This window comes from Microdochium trichocladiopsis (genome assembly GCF_020744255.1).
Source record: "Microdochium trichocladiopsis strain MPI-CAGE-CH-0230 chromosome Unknown B0I36scaffold_16, whole genome shotgun sequence".
NCBI lineage: Eukaryota > Fungi > Ascomycota > Sordariomycetes > Xylariales > Microdochiaceae > Microdochium > Microdochium trichocladiopsis.
The window spans coordinates 108,652-124,037 of NW_025763559.1; the positions used below are offsets into that span (position 1 = coordinate 108,652).

General features: G+C 54.4%; 4 protein-coding genes across 4 annotated transcripts; 2 read left to right on the forward strand and 2 right to left on the reverse strand.

The window, feature by feature from the left end:
* Positions 1–75: 75 nt before the first annotated feature.
* On the forward strand, positions 76–1,262 carry B0I36DRAFT_356404 (uncharacterized protein; the record flags this gene model as incomplete). The annotated part of the gene is made up of 3 exons (XM_046157627.1): positions 76–522; positions 730–928; positions 1,081–1,262. 3 exons carry the CDS (start codon positions 76–78, stop codon positions 1,260–1,262), a joined length of 828 nt encoding a protein of 275 aa, XP_046004270.1.
* A 987-nt stretch (positions 1,263–2,249) lies between these two features.
* Positions 2,250–4,069, reverse strand: B0I36DRAFT_341006 (uncharacterized protein). Its single transcript, XM_046155984.1, has one exon. It carries the CDS (start codon positions 3,761–3,763, stop codon positions 2,738–2,740), a length of 1,026 nt encoding a protein of 341 aa, XP_046004271.1. The 5' UTR covers positions 3,764–4,069; the 3' UTR covers positions 2,250–2,737.
* A 5,840-nt stretch (positions 4,070–9,909) lies between these two features.
* Positions 9,910–10,317, forward strand: B0I36DRAFT_257172 (uncharacterized protein; the record flags this gene model as incomplete). Its single annotated transcript, XM_046151000.1, has 1 exon — positions 9,910–10,317. A coding segment is annotated over one exon (408 nt), but the record flags the coding sequence as incomplete, so codon positions are not given.
* Positions 10,318–11,615: 1,298 nt separating this feature from the next.
* B0I36DRAFT_210186 (uncharacterized protein) lies at positions 11,616–12,629 on the reverse strand (the record flags this gene model as incomplete). Its single annotated transcript, XM_046148896.1, has 1 exon — positions 11,616–12,629. A coding segment is annotated over one exon (1,014 nt), but the record flags the coding sequence as incomplete, so codon positions are not given.
* Between the last annotated feature and the right edge of the window lie 2,757 nt (positions 12,630–15,386).

Below are 15,386 nucleotides of genomic sequence, written 5' to 3' on the forward strand. Positions count from 1 at the left end.
AGATATCTCATGCAGCTCCGGGCCGTCCATAAGAAGTACACTAATCTCACTATCGACTCTCGACTCCCACCCCACATGCTCGAGTATATTGCGACCGTTACGAGACGTAAATACTACCTGAGGACCGAGCCTAAAGTTAAGAATCACATCGGCCCCGATGTACATATCTACCTCTCCCATTTTCGCTGGGTGCGGGACTGGAAGAACGTCTTTAAGATCGGGTTGGACCGCCTTGATGATGCGACGCTTCGATACTTCCAGATGTTCACGGGTGCTCGGCCGCACGAGTTCGTCCATGCGAGGATCCCGAATGACTATGCTATCAAAATGGAATACCACGATGAGCTGGATGCCTTTACCGACACGGACGAGGAGGGCGACGTTGTGCCGCCACAAGGGCCTTGTTGGGTGTGCGGCGAGAACGACGATAGGACGCACGCAGCGAAGAAGGTGCTGTGCTGGGAGGATATCAAGCTGTGGATTATCCGAGACCCCTTCAACGACGGTGGCAGAGACCGGCTTGTTATGACACTTCTTCTCCGGTTCCACAAAGGACACGAGAAGGAGTAGCGGCCGACCACGTCCATTTTCATTGAAGAAGACCTGCCCGTCCTTTGCCCTGTCTCCCATCTGCTCGCTAAGGCCCTGGTAGAAGGAGTGGTGGCCCACGAAGGGTATTCACGGGCTGCGCCTTTCTTCCGCACTAAGCTCTTAGTGCGCGGTGTACAGGTCAGGTGGAAGCGGGAGTTCATGCACACCCTAGTCTTTCGACAGACCATTAAGTCGCTGGAAGGCTACGTGAAGAGTAACGAGCCTTTGCGTAAAGACCAGCTTGATAACAATTCAAGAAACCTCGGTCGAGCAGCTGGTCTCCTTGACAACCTCACCAACTATGACTACCGGCGAGGAAACCTTGAGGCTATTGACGGTACGTCCCTATAGCCCCGCTTGTCTGTGCCTGCTTCTGACGTCTCATAGCGAATTGCCGCTCAACGGTACGGAGACAAGTTGCACGCCATAAGGATGACGGCACCTTCTAGGACTTCTATAACAATGCCAGAACTAACGTCGTGACCCAAGATGCATTCCTCGGTCGTGGTACCAAATCTCCCTATCTCGCTATCTTTAACCAGCTTGGGCTCCAAATCGATGAAGATGCCCCGACGGTAGTGACGGACGAGATGATGCGGTTTCTTGGCCCCGGTATAAAGATCCTTCGCCTGGACGACAAGGTGGCCACGTTGCGGACATCTCTTGAGTAGAAGTACGGCCAAGTGAGCTCGGCGACTGGTTAAGACAAAACGGAGTACGAGGACTTGCTGAAGCAGCGGAGGGCTGCCGCTCAGAAACACAAGAGGAAGGTGCTTAACAGCTACCGGCGCCGCTGGTTCGAGTTGAAAAATGACGACGAGCTCGATAGGCAACTACTTAGCCAACCTCAGCCCACGCACGTCCTACCTGCAGTCACCTTCAAACTGCTAGAACGGAGACGCGTTGCCGCGCTTCTAGGTGACCTGGATACGGACATGCCCGAAGACGAGTTGGTCCAGCGGAAGATCGACTGCGTCGGTGCTTGGGTGGCTTTGGCTTGGAAGGTCGAGGTTAAAGAATCGAAGCCAGAGCCGGTTGACCAGAACTAGTCGCTAAATGCGCCTCCTCAGCCCCCTAAATAGAAACCGACGTACGCGTCCCTCATCAAAGACGTAGCTCCGGCCGCGCCTGCCCTACAGGTTGATAAGCTTCCACTCGCCACGCCAGCCTCCACCACTCTTGCCCTCAGGCCGCCTTGCAGCCCTTCCGCACCATTAATTGCCCCAGCACCCATCAAGCCCCCTCCCCCAAGTCCTCGGATTATTATTAAGCAGCCCAGCCCGACTTTATAACGTCCAAAGGGCCGAAAGCAGCCTGACCCTTGTATCTTCTGCCGGGGGTCTTTCACTCGGATAACCATAATGTGGAAACATTTCGAAGGCCACCTGAGCATGAGCGCAGGTCGTCCAATCCCTTGCCCTTTCCCAAAGTGCAAAAAGGGGGCAATGGAATAAGGCGATGCGATTGCCTTTCGTGCTCATGTATACCACAAGCATGGGGTGCCACTCAAGCCTGTTATTATACTCAAGACCGCTGAAAGGTTGAAGACACCAATGCCCTCGCCAAGGATCATCCTCAAATGTCGCTCATAGCCAGCGAGCAATCGGCAACGGTCATGCCACTTACAGAACCCGGATAACTAGTTTGATTATTAATTAACCTATGATTCTCCAGCCTTCCTCTTTATGCCTGGGTGTGGTCAATGAATCCGCTACTGCAACTCCTCATCATATGCATCGCGCAAGATCTGATCCTTCAGATCTTTCTGCATTCGAGGTGATGTTTTTCGGTCAGCCGACTCTATTCGGGGAGCTTCGCAGGTACCAAGTGCTTGAGGTTCGACCGGTACGTGCGTATCGTTCTAGGGAGCAGCCTACGAGATCGGCCGTCACGGGACTTTGTACTTCACCTGCTGAGAATGTCGCAAATGAGGTCTCGCGACGAGGCGTGCGACGCCCTCCACTTCAAGCAGAGAAAGGCCCAATGCAACAGCATTGAGAAAAACGGCGGAAAAGCCCCTCCTCAGCCGTCTTCATAGTTAGTTACGAGGCAATCGGGGGCGTGGGTGGGCAGCAGGGAGAGTGCCAGGAGTTCGCGGGCCAGCGACGGGCCAGCCTCGACCGCAGGATCACAGCAGGACAAGCGGTTAGTCGCCTTGCTCCACCTCGTCCAGATCAGACTCCGAGTCGGACGCCTCATAAATCAAGGTGCCCGTGCCCACGTCTGCGAAAGACTCCGTCTGCCAGCCAATGCCCAAGTCACCAACGTCGGCCAACTCAATTCTCGAGTCTTTTAATTCAGCGTGGGCTTCCTGCAACTCGGAGGCTTCCGATGCTTCGATGGGCTGCTCGCCTGATGCCCCCGGTTCAAGCGCTCGCCGCGACGACTCCTTGGCCCCTGAGAACACCTGATGGCTCCAATCGAATTGCGGGACATCGGGTGAGATGTACGGGTCCTTCGGTTTGCGAAGAATCCAACTCCGAGCGAGGGTCACCTTCTTGTACTCGAAAGCGAATATCCTCGCGCCGGGAAAGCTGTGCGAGGCGTCGGACTTGCGCGTCTCCTCCTTGCTCATCTCCAGCTCCGGATTCTGACGCCGGAGGATAGGCACCGGACTTCCTGCCGCAGCCGCGGCGAGCTCAGAGGCCGGGACGATGGCCGTGAGCTTCTGGCCCTCGCCCACGTTGGTTATGACGTTGACGCTCCCGTCGTAAACCACCTTCGCGCCGACGATCATGAATAGTTTACCCTTACATGCAGGTGACCGCAGGAGGGCAAGTGCTTGTTCCTTCACTACCTCGCTCTCCATAAGATCGTCAAACAACCGCTGGTGCTGCTGGACGCTAAATGTGGCAACGTGGGGGGTCTCCAGCCGGGTTGTTTTCTCCCCGTGGGCAGTCTTGCCAAAGGTGAACAGGTCGGTAAGCCGGAATCGGAGGCTCTCGTCTTTCAGGCTCTGGGTGAATATAGTGGCGTCAACATCGAACAATTCGTCCAGGATGAACCGTTGAACCGTGGTGAGGAGACTGTGATGAATCGTAGGCGCGTATTGATCCGTCGGCCTGTTCATCATTCGCACGAATCGTCCAAGCCACTTGTTCGGGTCCGCATCTCTGCCCGATAGTGGGCGTGAGATCACGACATAGCTAGGCTGTTGGGCGCCGTGGGCCATTGCTGCAACAGCAATGTCCTGCCTCTGGGATGGTGGGTTACAGCCTTCTGTCGCGGATCAGTGCTCCTGAGCGGAGTCCTATTCGGAGAGCAACGAGTCGAGGTGGTAGCGCTGGATCCGAGGCGTCGGCGCTTCGAAGTTAAGGGAACGGGCGATGAATTGTCGTTGCCGTCAGGTCTAACGCGTCAAGGGACTCGGAAAATCAGTGATGTATTGGATTAGGGCTTCAGCCTCTGTTGTTAGATTGCGCAGTGAATTGCTTGCTTGTATGTCTTATGTTTCCAGTCTTTCAATGGATCTCATGGCCACATATATATAGCCATTTTTCAAAGGGTCATGTGACACCGAGGCCTACAATCTTGGGGCCTTTTAAGGTTTGTGGCTTACAACTCTGAAGTTGAGGGGGATACCCTGTTCTTCCAACAGCCTCGAAGGCTGGGGGCTCCTCAAACAACACAGTGCGACCATCACGTGCCTTCTGCATGCTCTTCCAACTGGAGCTGATCGTGGCGCAAGCCACGTCACCTCATTCTCCGTCGCCCTCTCCCTAGAGAGCTGTCCTAACGACTGAAAAACGCGGCCTGCCCCCGTTCGATTCTGTATATTATGGATATCTGGAAAATGGTGTGAAAGAAAGAAGCCCTGGTGACTCCGCCCGAAACCAGGTCAGCCAATTCTATGATCCTCCGACTAGATCCTATGCCGGATCGGAAGCCGACCGGCTAGGCAGCATTAAGCCAACCGATAGCCACTCTTCGAAGTAGTCCTCATCCCGTCAGACTCCGCGCTGTCGTAATAATCCACACCTACATCAGCCCAACGCCATAGGGGCCCGTCTGCCACAAGTCGCGGACTCATCTTCGCTGCGAGTGCCATCTTACGCGCAACCCCCTAGTCTCCTAACGCTAACTGCGTCGAAGTACTCCTTCTCCCGCCGACGGATCGCTTTCAGGCCCGTCGTCAGCTGCTAGCTCGCCAGCCCGTGATTCAAATCGATCTCCCCTCACTAACACGTTCACACCAATGGCGGAGGAAGTCATCGCGATATCCATCACAGAGGAGGGCAAGTTGACAGATGGGTGGAGAGTCAACGTGGCCGTGGGAGACCAACAATGGACGGCAGATCTGCTGGAGCCGATGGCACCAGCGGAAGAGGAAAGACTGCGCTGGTCACTCGAGGAGCATGCCCCGAGCAGTCCATTCGAGACGCAGAGATGCGAGCAGTCCCTAAAGGAGCTGGGAGAGTATGGCCGCAGGCTCTTTCACAGTCTACAATTTCGTGGACATGTGCCCGAGTTGCATCGAGCGACGCGCGTGGTGATCGACATCGCTGAGGGCAAGCTCCATTCCGGCTTCCACCGGATTTGCTGGGAAGTGCTGGAGGACCCCTCGCTTTGGTCGGATGGCGGAGACGGCGCGTGCAGTATTGAAGTTCGCAGGATGTTCGCCACCAAGCAGAGTAAAGACAGCGCTCGCATGGGCAATTTCAGCATCCTCTACGTGGTAGCAAGGTCATGGCAGGACCGCGACATGTTCATCGATCACCGGCTGATATCGGGCAGCCTCGTGAGGACATTACAAGAGGCCGGCCCGAGCTCGGTGCAGGTTAGCCTTGACATTGTTCGTCCGGGTACTTGGACCGCTCTAGTAGAGCACCTGGAGAGGAGCCGAGTCCTCAATGGCCGAGGTTATTACGATCTGGTGCATTTTGATATGCATGGCAGTGTCGAGAAAGGAGGAGAACAAGGAAGGCGAGTTGTATTGGGCCGGAATTTAGGCTGTTCGTTTGCTGACTGTGACACATAGCTATGCCTTCGAATTCGACTCAGCCTCAGATCCCGGCGTTGGGGAGCTTATTAGTTCCGCATCAGTTGCGAGGTTGCTGCGACAGCACAGGATCAGAGCAGCCGTGCTGAACACCTGCGAATCTGCCAATGCTAGGGTCGATGGATCCGCCAATTTGGCCACGTCGTTCATGAAACAGGGAGTCAGAACCATTGTAGCCATGTCCTACAAGTTGTCAGTCACGGCAGCCGCGATATTCTTCAACGCATTCTACCTCAGCCTGTTTTCCAACGGTTTGCAATACACCGTTGCAGCAGCACACGGGCGTGAAGCACTGAAGATGAAACCCGCGCGGCGCAGCAGATTTGGTCTCAGTGTGCCCGTCCACGACTGGATCGTTCCCGTCTGCTATGTTGACAGGCATCAGCTAAGAGGAAGAATGCACCCGACGAAAGGTGGCCATAGCTTCTTTTCTGTTCCGTTCGAGAAGGGGATGTATTTCAGATTCTCTCCCGAACAGAGAGCCTTGATCTACGTAGGGGACGCCGAATCGATTACCGAAACTACGCACTGGCAAGAGGTTGCCTACAAGGACGAGCCAGGAGACCTGATCGGCCGCGACTGGGAGATCCTCCGGCTGGAGTACCACTTGATGCAGGCGCCCAATACTATCCTGTTGCTCTCAGGACCGCCAGGTGTTGGGAAGACAGCTATCGCGAGGAGGCTGGTCAATTGGTGGGCGCGCACGCGCTTTGCAAGTTACATATCCTATCTCTCCTCTACGTCTAAGGATTTCGTCACTAAACTGGACGGATGGATCGACAAAAACACGACAACGCCGGAGTCCGAGAGATTGGGCAGGCCGTGGATATACATTATCGACGACATTGAGAGCGACCTGCTTGCCCATGAACAGGACGCCTCCACCAGACTTGACCGGCTTGTCGCCTCGATAAAGGACTTGTCCGGCCACCACTCCAAGTTCCTCCTCATCTCTCGCCAACATTCTATAGTTTTCAGGGACTCGAAACTCGTCGCACGTCTTCAACAGTTGGATTATTTCATCTCCGAGTTTCAATTACCCGGCCTCTCCCCTACCGATGCAGCAAATTTCGGTGCGGCCGTTCTTAGAGATCAAGGAGTTTACCTGGACTCGGCATTCCAACCAGATATTCCGTACCTTGAGAGGCTCTACGCGCTTGTGGACCGCCTCCCCGGCGGGATTGAGTGGGCTCTCAGCTCTGCCAAATCCGAACCCGGCTTCTTCGGAGCCAGATTACGCGAGTTGGAGCACCCCGGACCCGAGTTCGGCAACTGGCCTTGCGTCAGTGAATTATACACACAGCTGTACGATATGAGAGGCAATGGGAAAAGGTTCATGGCCACGTGCCTCATGGCATATGCCTCCTTTCCCGCGACTTGCCCAAGTAAGCGACACTGGGAGCAATATATCTATTGGCTCATCTGGCGCGAACCCGGGCTGTTCTCCCCGGTCGAGGTCAGCGAGGATTCGATTGCGAGCCAGCGAGACACCATCCGACAACACGAACAGTTCTCCGGCAGAAATCTTGAATTAGAAAAGGAGGAGGATGTCAAGGCCTACCTTCGGTTTATTGCTATGTGGGACGACCTGCGAAGGACTTGCCACATGCTCGAACAGTATGGATTGGTTCTGGAAGCGGAGACTGACATCGGGCTCCCGACTTGGATTCACCCGGGGCTTAGACACATCCTCCGGAAGATCCAGACGCTAGACGTTGCGGCGCTTCGAGAGCCCACGGACAGAGCTTTCGCTGTCTCCATGGTCAGGAGACACGTACAAACGTACCGCAGAGACCACGTCAACGCTGAACAGGGACTCACGGTGCGACCGTCAGCACTCTACAGCGAGAAGAACTCTCTGATCCAGAGAGACATCCGGAACTATTTGAGAGCAGCGGAAGTCGGCCAATCACTCGCAGGACAATCCTTCAGCGGCGAGATGGCCTTCACATCCAATGAATTCGCACAGTTCTTAGAAGACGTCATGGACGCCCTGAACACTAATCGATATGCGATCGAACTGAGAGTTCTGAAGGACGTAGGGCGGAGTGTCCTGTCCAACCTCCTATCAAGCGCAGCTTTGGAGGCCGACGACGCAGATGCCGCCCTAGCCCTCTTGGTAGGTTTGCACGACATACGAGGCTGTCTGATAAGCGCAAGTGAGAAGTCGGATCTGGAAACCGCCGCAGGCGTTATAATAGCGTTTTGCAGAGACTTACAGCTTTCAGTGTGGGGCAAGGAGCGACTATGGCGGATCAAGGACTGGTTCTCGAAAGAAGAGCTACAGATGACGGCCAATGATGATGAGGTAGAGGATGCCTTTGGCGAATACGAAACGGCGCGGGAGAACTTTGTACGGCACGGTATCACACGACCGCAAGGAACGGCCCTACTCTTCGAGAGCTTCGAATCCTACAGATCGGCCTTTCTAAGATATATGTCGATCACGGCGTCAACAATGACACGAGTCCCCCTGAATAAGCTCGCAGAGTTGGAGGATAGACTATTGCGCAGCAACTTGCAGCCTTTAGAGGCGGATGACAGAATGCAGATTCTGGCGTACGCTCGGTGCTTGAGGCACAATAACGACTCTGAGCAACTCGAGCGCTGCTTCCGGATTGAACGGCTGCGACTAGAGGGCAAATACGAAGAAGCCAGAGATCAAGTTTCAGACGGGCTCGAAAAGGCATTGAGGACAGACAACAAGGCGGGCGAGTACGACTTCACGAGGTACTTCCTGGAAACAACAGAGAGTGCACCCGAGAGCGTGGTCGCGGGGCGCCTGGAGGACATTACCAGGCTCGAAGACCTGCTGGGGCTCGAGGGCCACTGGCACCGCTGCTGTTCTTGCTGGTACCCTACGGTGCAAGCAGATATCGCGCTCCGAGTTGATCAGCCGAGGAACCTGCTGAAGCTGAGTCTGGAAGCGCTTACCAAGGCGCTGTTTGAATGCAGGATCAACATGCACGTCTACCGCACGTTTGAGTATCTGGAGCACGCATCAGCTTTTCTAGTCCCCGGCATGATATCCTTTGTCGGATTCTGCTTGGCGCACATATCCGAGGACTACCCACCTCTCGGGCTCCTTGGCTACTGCTGTCGGCAGCTCTTCCAACCCTGTATCGAAGCACCCGCTTTCATGGGTGGGCATGTGTGGGCGTTCAACAAAACGACTGTCTGCGAAATGGCTACCCTCACAGATCTGCCCGCGGATTACGTGCTTGAAGTCTTCTTCCGGCTATACATAAATGGCATCATTGCAGCGCACCAGCAATCGGTTGCTGCCGGAACGGAGTTCGAGGAAGAGCTCTTAAGGGAAATGGAGGAGGCCAACAAGGATTTGCTGGCGGGGGCGCTTGAGGTAAGGAGTTATACTGTGTGAGCATCGTAAATCCATGGCTAAGAGGACTGTCGGCGAAAATCCAGGGACAAATCACGCGTCGGACCTTCACATCGTGGGCTCTGCTGCAGATGAATTCAGACCATGACAGGACAGCCAGGGGCGAATTGGACAACCTCGGCCTCTGCGGGGTTCACCTTGCCAACAATACTTTTACCTTTACTGACGAGTTCGACCCTCGAGGAGAGATTTCGCTGAGGGATGCCGAAGGCCATGATTATCCTGTATCGACTACATTGGCGATTAGACCCGGACCTAGTTAGGGGGCCGAAAGGATGGTTACAGCCAGCCAGTATGTTCAACTCATTCCTTGATTTTAATACAGTTATAACCAGATCTATGCTTCAGTAATTGTTATAGCCTTCTAATTTCTGGCTCCCCTTTGCCCCAGAGTGTTACGGATCCAAGAACCAGGCTTGGCCCGCAGTACTTAAAAAGTTGACTCAAACACGAGCGACACCCGTTTCGCCTTTCAGTGTCCCAGGGTATTTGGAAGATTGTCCACGGAATGCTCTGAGCCCCCGGAAACTATGCAAGTATTTCGCAGTGTGTTTAAGTTGGTAGTTGTGTCGACGCATCGCGGTTCCCGGACTAAATTAGTGACGCCATCTCGACGTTTTCGCCGCCCTCAAGCCGCACACGTCATGATTTCTAAACCCGCGACGATCTAGACATCATTCTTCCGAGAGAATGGATCCCCAAACAATCATGGAGCCACAAAACAGCGGACGGCATATATTCTTGTGTAGCCGCCACCTTCCGGTGCCGACATCCGAGACCTACCCGCGAAGACCAAACCCTCACGTAATGGATCCTCACCGTACCTGAAGACAGCGACAATGTCGATCACCCCGCGAGAGAAAGAGGAGACCGTAATCGAAGCCGCTGCCACACCCTCGGAAGACTCGTCCACGCGTGATACCTGGCGGACGGACAGGTCAAGAAGGCTATCGAGCTGCTGGAGTGGGTTGTGGCGGTTTACAAGACAACGCTGGCCGAGACGCATCTGCATCGACTGGCGTCGCAGCACGACCTCGCGGGTGCATACCGGGCGGACGGACGGGTCAAGGAGGCCATCGAGCTGCTGGAGCGGGTGGTGGCGGTCCAAGAGACAACGCTGGCTGAGACGCACCTGCGTCGACTGACGTCGCAGCATGTTCTCGCAACCGTATACCATACCGATGGCCAGGTGAAGAAGGCGGTCGAGTTGCTCGAGCATGTCGTGGCCGTTCGCCAGAGGACATTGTCGGAGGAGCACCCGGACCGACTGGGGTCGGAACGTTGGTTGGACTTCTTACATAGCCAGCAGCATGCTGATTACCAGTGATGCTGCGTAGATTCTTGCTTCCGATGTGTTTATTGGTCTATGACGCCGCTTCGGCTGCTCATATGCAACCAATACCTAGCCATCCGAATCCTCGTCAGAGATAGACCGTAGCCTCGTTCGGCCGTCGAGTATGGTCGCGCCGCCTTCGACGCCCGAGGCCACAGCACTACGAGCAGGCAGGATAACTTTTCAGCGTCAAACAAGCCGTCCAGACTTCAACCAACCACAGCCCAACCCTAGAAAGGGCGGTAAGGTCATTGTCGCCACATGCGCTACCTCCCCCGCCCCAGTCAGTACCAATTCCGGCATGGCCGTTGGCCGTCTCGGCGCCTGTGGCATGAACACCACCCATATTCATCCTCGCGCCGCCGAGCTCCAGGTTGTTGTACAGGGGAAGCTTGTTACTGAGATGGTTCCGGAAAATGGCGTACTATACGTCGATGGGAAACGACGACTGATCCGTACCGAACTCAGTCCTTTCCAGATGACGCCCTTCTACCACGGTTATCCACACACAGTTTGAGGATTCCGGCACACTACAAACTTTCGATGGCTCCTTTTCTTTGGGCGACAACGTCCTCCCTACCGCTTTTGGCCAGAGTATCGCCGGTGAGGATATTGAGCGCGTCCGTGACACCATTCCCGCAAGTATTGCCCTTGGCGTCGAGTAGTGTCTAGAGAAGTGCGGCCTTCGAAAGCGTATTGTGCTTTAACAGTCTTGGGGTGACGGAGTTGGCACATTGTGCGTGGGGTTTTGGCGCTTGCATGGTTTCTTGTAGAGAGGTATCAACGGTAGAGGCTAGTTAAGAATTAAATCGATTTCTTCGGTGGCATCACCTCGCTGTACCAGTCACCATTGACCTTGGGTAGTGTATTCAGGCTGAAGCCACCACGCTGTGCGTTCATCGACAAATTTATCTACATAGGCGGACGGGTAGGAAACGCTGAGTGTGGTGGATAGTGAAAGGCCTGATGCTCCCGATGAAACCTTCACAAAGACCTTCGCCCTCCACTATAGTCATGAGCACAAGTATTTTCCTCCTCTCCAGCACCAACGTGTATTGTCAGACAAAAAAAAGGGTGTACACATGGCAGATCGTGGTACAGTACAGGGACAATAGTGGATTGAAACGACCAAGGTCGACGCCATGGTTCTCTGGCGATTCGCTCACTGATAAGGCAGACTGGGGCTTAGGCGCATAAGTCGAATGAAGATACTACTGTAGGAAACGTCTTCAACTACTGGATTCATCTTCCACCGCGGGGCAACTAGCTTGCCGCGATTGCAGCGTTGCAACTGATGACTGAGTGTCCGGATGGGTGTGACCCAGCTTCTTCTGTCGGAGATGAACGCAGTCTTGCATCAGAGCAAGAGCGTCTTTTTGTCGGCCTTGACTGTGCCAAGTGAACGCTAGGTTGCCCATGCTGTTCAGCGTGTCTGGGTGGTCGGCCCCGAGCTTCGCCTTGCGAGTCTCCATCACCTCCACCTCCAGCTTCTCGGCCTCATCCCACCGGTCCTGGTTGCAGTACGTCGACGCTAGGTTGGCCATGCTGGTCAGCGTGTCGGGATGGTCGGGCCCCAGGATATTCTTCCTTGTCTGAGCGGCCTCTTCCCCCAATACCTCTGCTCGTGAATATTCGCCAATCATGAGCATGTACTGAGACACATTTGTCAGTAATTCAGTCCAGTCTAGGACGTCACTCTGCCCCCTTGGCTTTCCGCTCAGTACGGATTCAACATGAGGAAGAAGGCTTTGACATGAACCCCACGTCTCGAAGGCGCCGGATGGGAAATGGTCTGCCGCCAGCTTCATGAAGAGTCGACGCCATCGTGCCGGGTCCCCAGATTCCAAAATCCACGAGCGAGTGCAGAACTGGACCAGAGAATGCATCTCACAAAGCCCCGCAGTCGAAAGGGTAACGAGGGAGTAGCCTCGCAGTGTGTCCATGTCGTTCTCGAAGTCTCCTCGTTCACTCTCTTCATCGCTTACGTTCTCGGCGTTCCAGTCGTCTCGATCACTTTGATCGTCGGCCGTAACATCGTCATCACCATAGCTGTGCAGCATGCTCTCGGGTATATTCTGAGCCTGGAATTGGCTCATCAGCGACAGGAGGTTGGCAGCGCGCGGTTGCTCCTGCCTGATCTGCTCAAACGTCACCTGCCACGTCACCACAACAGAGTTAGATACCCCATCGTGGCGGCCGAGATCGCCCTTGTCGCTGCGAAGAAGGCTGTCTCTTCGCTTTTCGCTCTTGCGGAATTCTGACAGATACGATGTAGTGGTCACTCGGGGGCTGCGTCTGTTGATGTATCGATGTCATTTGTTTCCTGGATCTTGATACTGAGTGGATTTTACGTGGGTGAGGGCTTGGACATCAGTTCAAAGGAGAACCGTCGCACCCCAAACCGTTGATGTTCGTGACTCTGCATCGGTAGAGTGCGGATCTGGATATTCCCCGAAGGTATGAGCTCAATCAGTTCACTTAACCCTGAAGCGTCATCGCTATTCCTCCTTCCCCCGCTGTCCATCCTTTCCCTTGAACCTGTTTCGAGGCCGCGGAGGTCTATCTGATCGTCTGTGACTATGACGATGATATTTTCGGGAATTTTCCCCTGTCGGGCTGATCCCACCAACTTCCCGGTCAAGTCTACTCTGCCATATGTATAGGACTCGTTCTGGCGTAGCTTACGGCCGCTGGGGCTCCCGGTTGAAAGTAGTGTGGCAGATTCCGCGCAGAGGTCGAAGACCGATACGTATACTGTTGGTGAACCAGTGTTGCGGACCTTAAGATAAAACTTCTCACCTTCCTCGATGGCCGGGGTCTCCTCTGACCACGGTTCGCATTTGCCGTCCCTAACCCGGCCCAGTTCTACGTCAATTTGTTGAGAGATTGCCCTCGATTCCGATATTCCCGCTAGTGTCAAGAGATGTCGGGAACGAGCTAGCGATTCCAGCCTAGTGACGCATTCCGTCACGCAGTCATCGTCGACCTTATCTCCTTGGAGTTGCCAGTCGCCCAGTAGGAATGAAACGCTTCCTTCGTGGCTGAGGAGCCGAAGTCGATCAGCTTTCTGCTGCACAGTCGCAAAAGGAAGGCGCTCATCCGCATCGGCGACGCTAAGTAATCTCGAGTCCGTTATGGAGTTACGAAGCTTCTCGGATGCTTGAGAGCCTTGCAAAGCAACCGGTATTCTTCCCAACTGCCTCCTCTTTGGGAATGCTTTCATGCCATCTTCCCTGTGCTGGTGGGTGGGACGCGAGCTTCCCTCAAAACGAGCCCATGACTTTACTGGCCCAACGTCTGTGACAACAACCTCTGCGATCTCGTTGTCTGGATTCAACCATTCTTCCTTGAATGGCAACACTGCATAAGTGTCGCCTTGTTTCAATCCATGGAGTTCTCCTCCGTCGAGGACCACACCGTCTCCATCGAAAGTAATACGTATGGCTCCATGGAGGTCGGCTTTGTCGAGACTGAAAGTAAACCGAAGATCGTCACCCTCGATTTGGGGGTATTGCGGAGGGCAGGTGACTTTCATACGGTCTCGGACTCGTAGCATAATGCTGCGCCATGACACTTGTGGTGGTGCAGCGCCTTGCGTATGTTTTCGTTGCAGGGTTTTTTGAAGAGCTTCAGTGAGAACACTCATCCGAACGTCGCCGAAAGGTTGCTCGTAAGCGCTCTCCGTTTGGGCTGATGCGACGATAGTAACAGCATCTGGGTTCCTCTCGTGATGGAATTCTGCGTCGAATCTTCTCTCACTCCGCATCTTCTCGATGTGTTTAGAGACTTCGTGGTACTCATTGGGATCGATTGTCTTCACCGTCCCGGGCAGCCTAGCCATGCGAGCCGCGTGACAACAGTCCAAGATGAGGGTTACATTCTTTGTTTTCTCGGTCGTCTTGTGTAAGAGCTGCGACAGTTCCACATCCGCAATGCCTCTCCAGTCATTGTCTTTCGTCTCTCCGAAGTCGATAGGAACCAAGTACTGCAGGCGCCGGCAGCTCTTTCCATCATTCCCTTCATCTCTCTTCTCCGCCATGCCACCATGGCCAGAGTAGTAGATGACCACGGCGCCTCCCTGCGGCGTCTGTTCAATAATGTGGTTCCAGGCCACGAGGATATTTTCCCTGGCCGCAGGACAGCTTTTGGTGCATATGAAGCCATGTCCCCCCAGGATGCTCTCCATTATGCTCAGGTCCGTTTCCACACCATGGAGAGAGCCCACCGGACATCCAATGAGCAGAGCGCGTCTGGGGTTGGACAGTTTATCGGACATGGTTCCAGGACGAAGGTGAATTTTGGTTATGTTTGGTTTGCGTGGTTTGGAAAGAAGCCGTTTCCCAGCCGCTTCAGGCTTTGAGGACTACGAGCGGGGTGATTGGTAGGTTCTAAACCTTCCGCGTCAAATGGCGGGAAGTTCCCGAGCCACATCGTCCTGCAAAGCGGTTTGCAAAAGCTACCTATTATGAGGAAGTATATCACAGGCAGCCCTATTGCGAGTAGACTAATTTAGTGACAATCCACCGATATCACAAGCATTTCAGACAACTACTTCAGACACTCCCTATTTAGCCACAGTGGTCAAACTAACCCACGGTCCGTGTTGGCTATCATGGCTGCTGGGAAAGGCCTGGGGCCTTCGCCAACCCAAACAGAGGCTGGCCTGGACTCGAATACCCATTCGCCTCAGAACGGCGCTGGGCCGCAGCTGGCTCCCCGAGACGCCAATCAGTCGAGCCCACTAGGTCTGGTCAAGCGAACATTATCAACTTTCAACCCGAACCCCCAAGCACAGTCTACTCAATCTAGTAGTCGGGCTAGACGCCATTCCAGTGGGAGCACCGCCAACAGCAGCCATAGTGCGAGTAGCAAGGGTGACCATCATCCAAGGGGGAAGGAAGAAAATAAAACAGCCACATGGGGCATAATCGGCCTTTGTGCCCTCGATGCTACGGCCAGGAGTAAGCCCAGTCAGAGTATTCTGAATAGAATCACTACAAACAGAGAATTTGATGTCGTTGTGTTTGGGGATGAAACTATATTGTACGAAGGCGAGTATTACA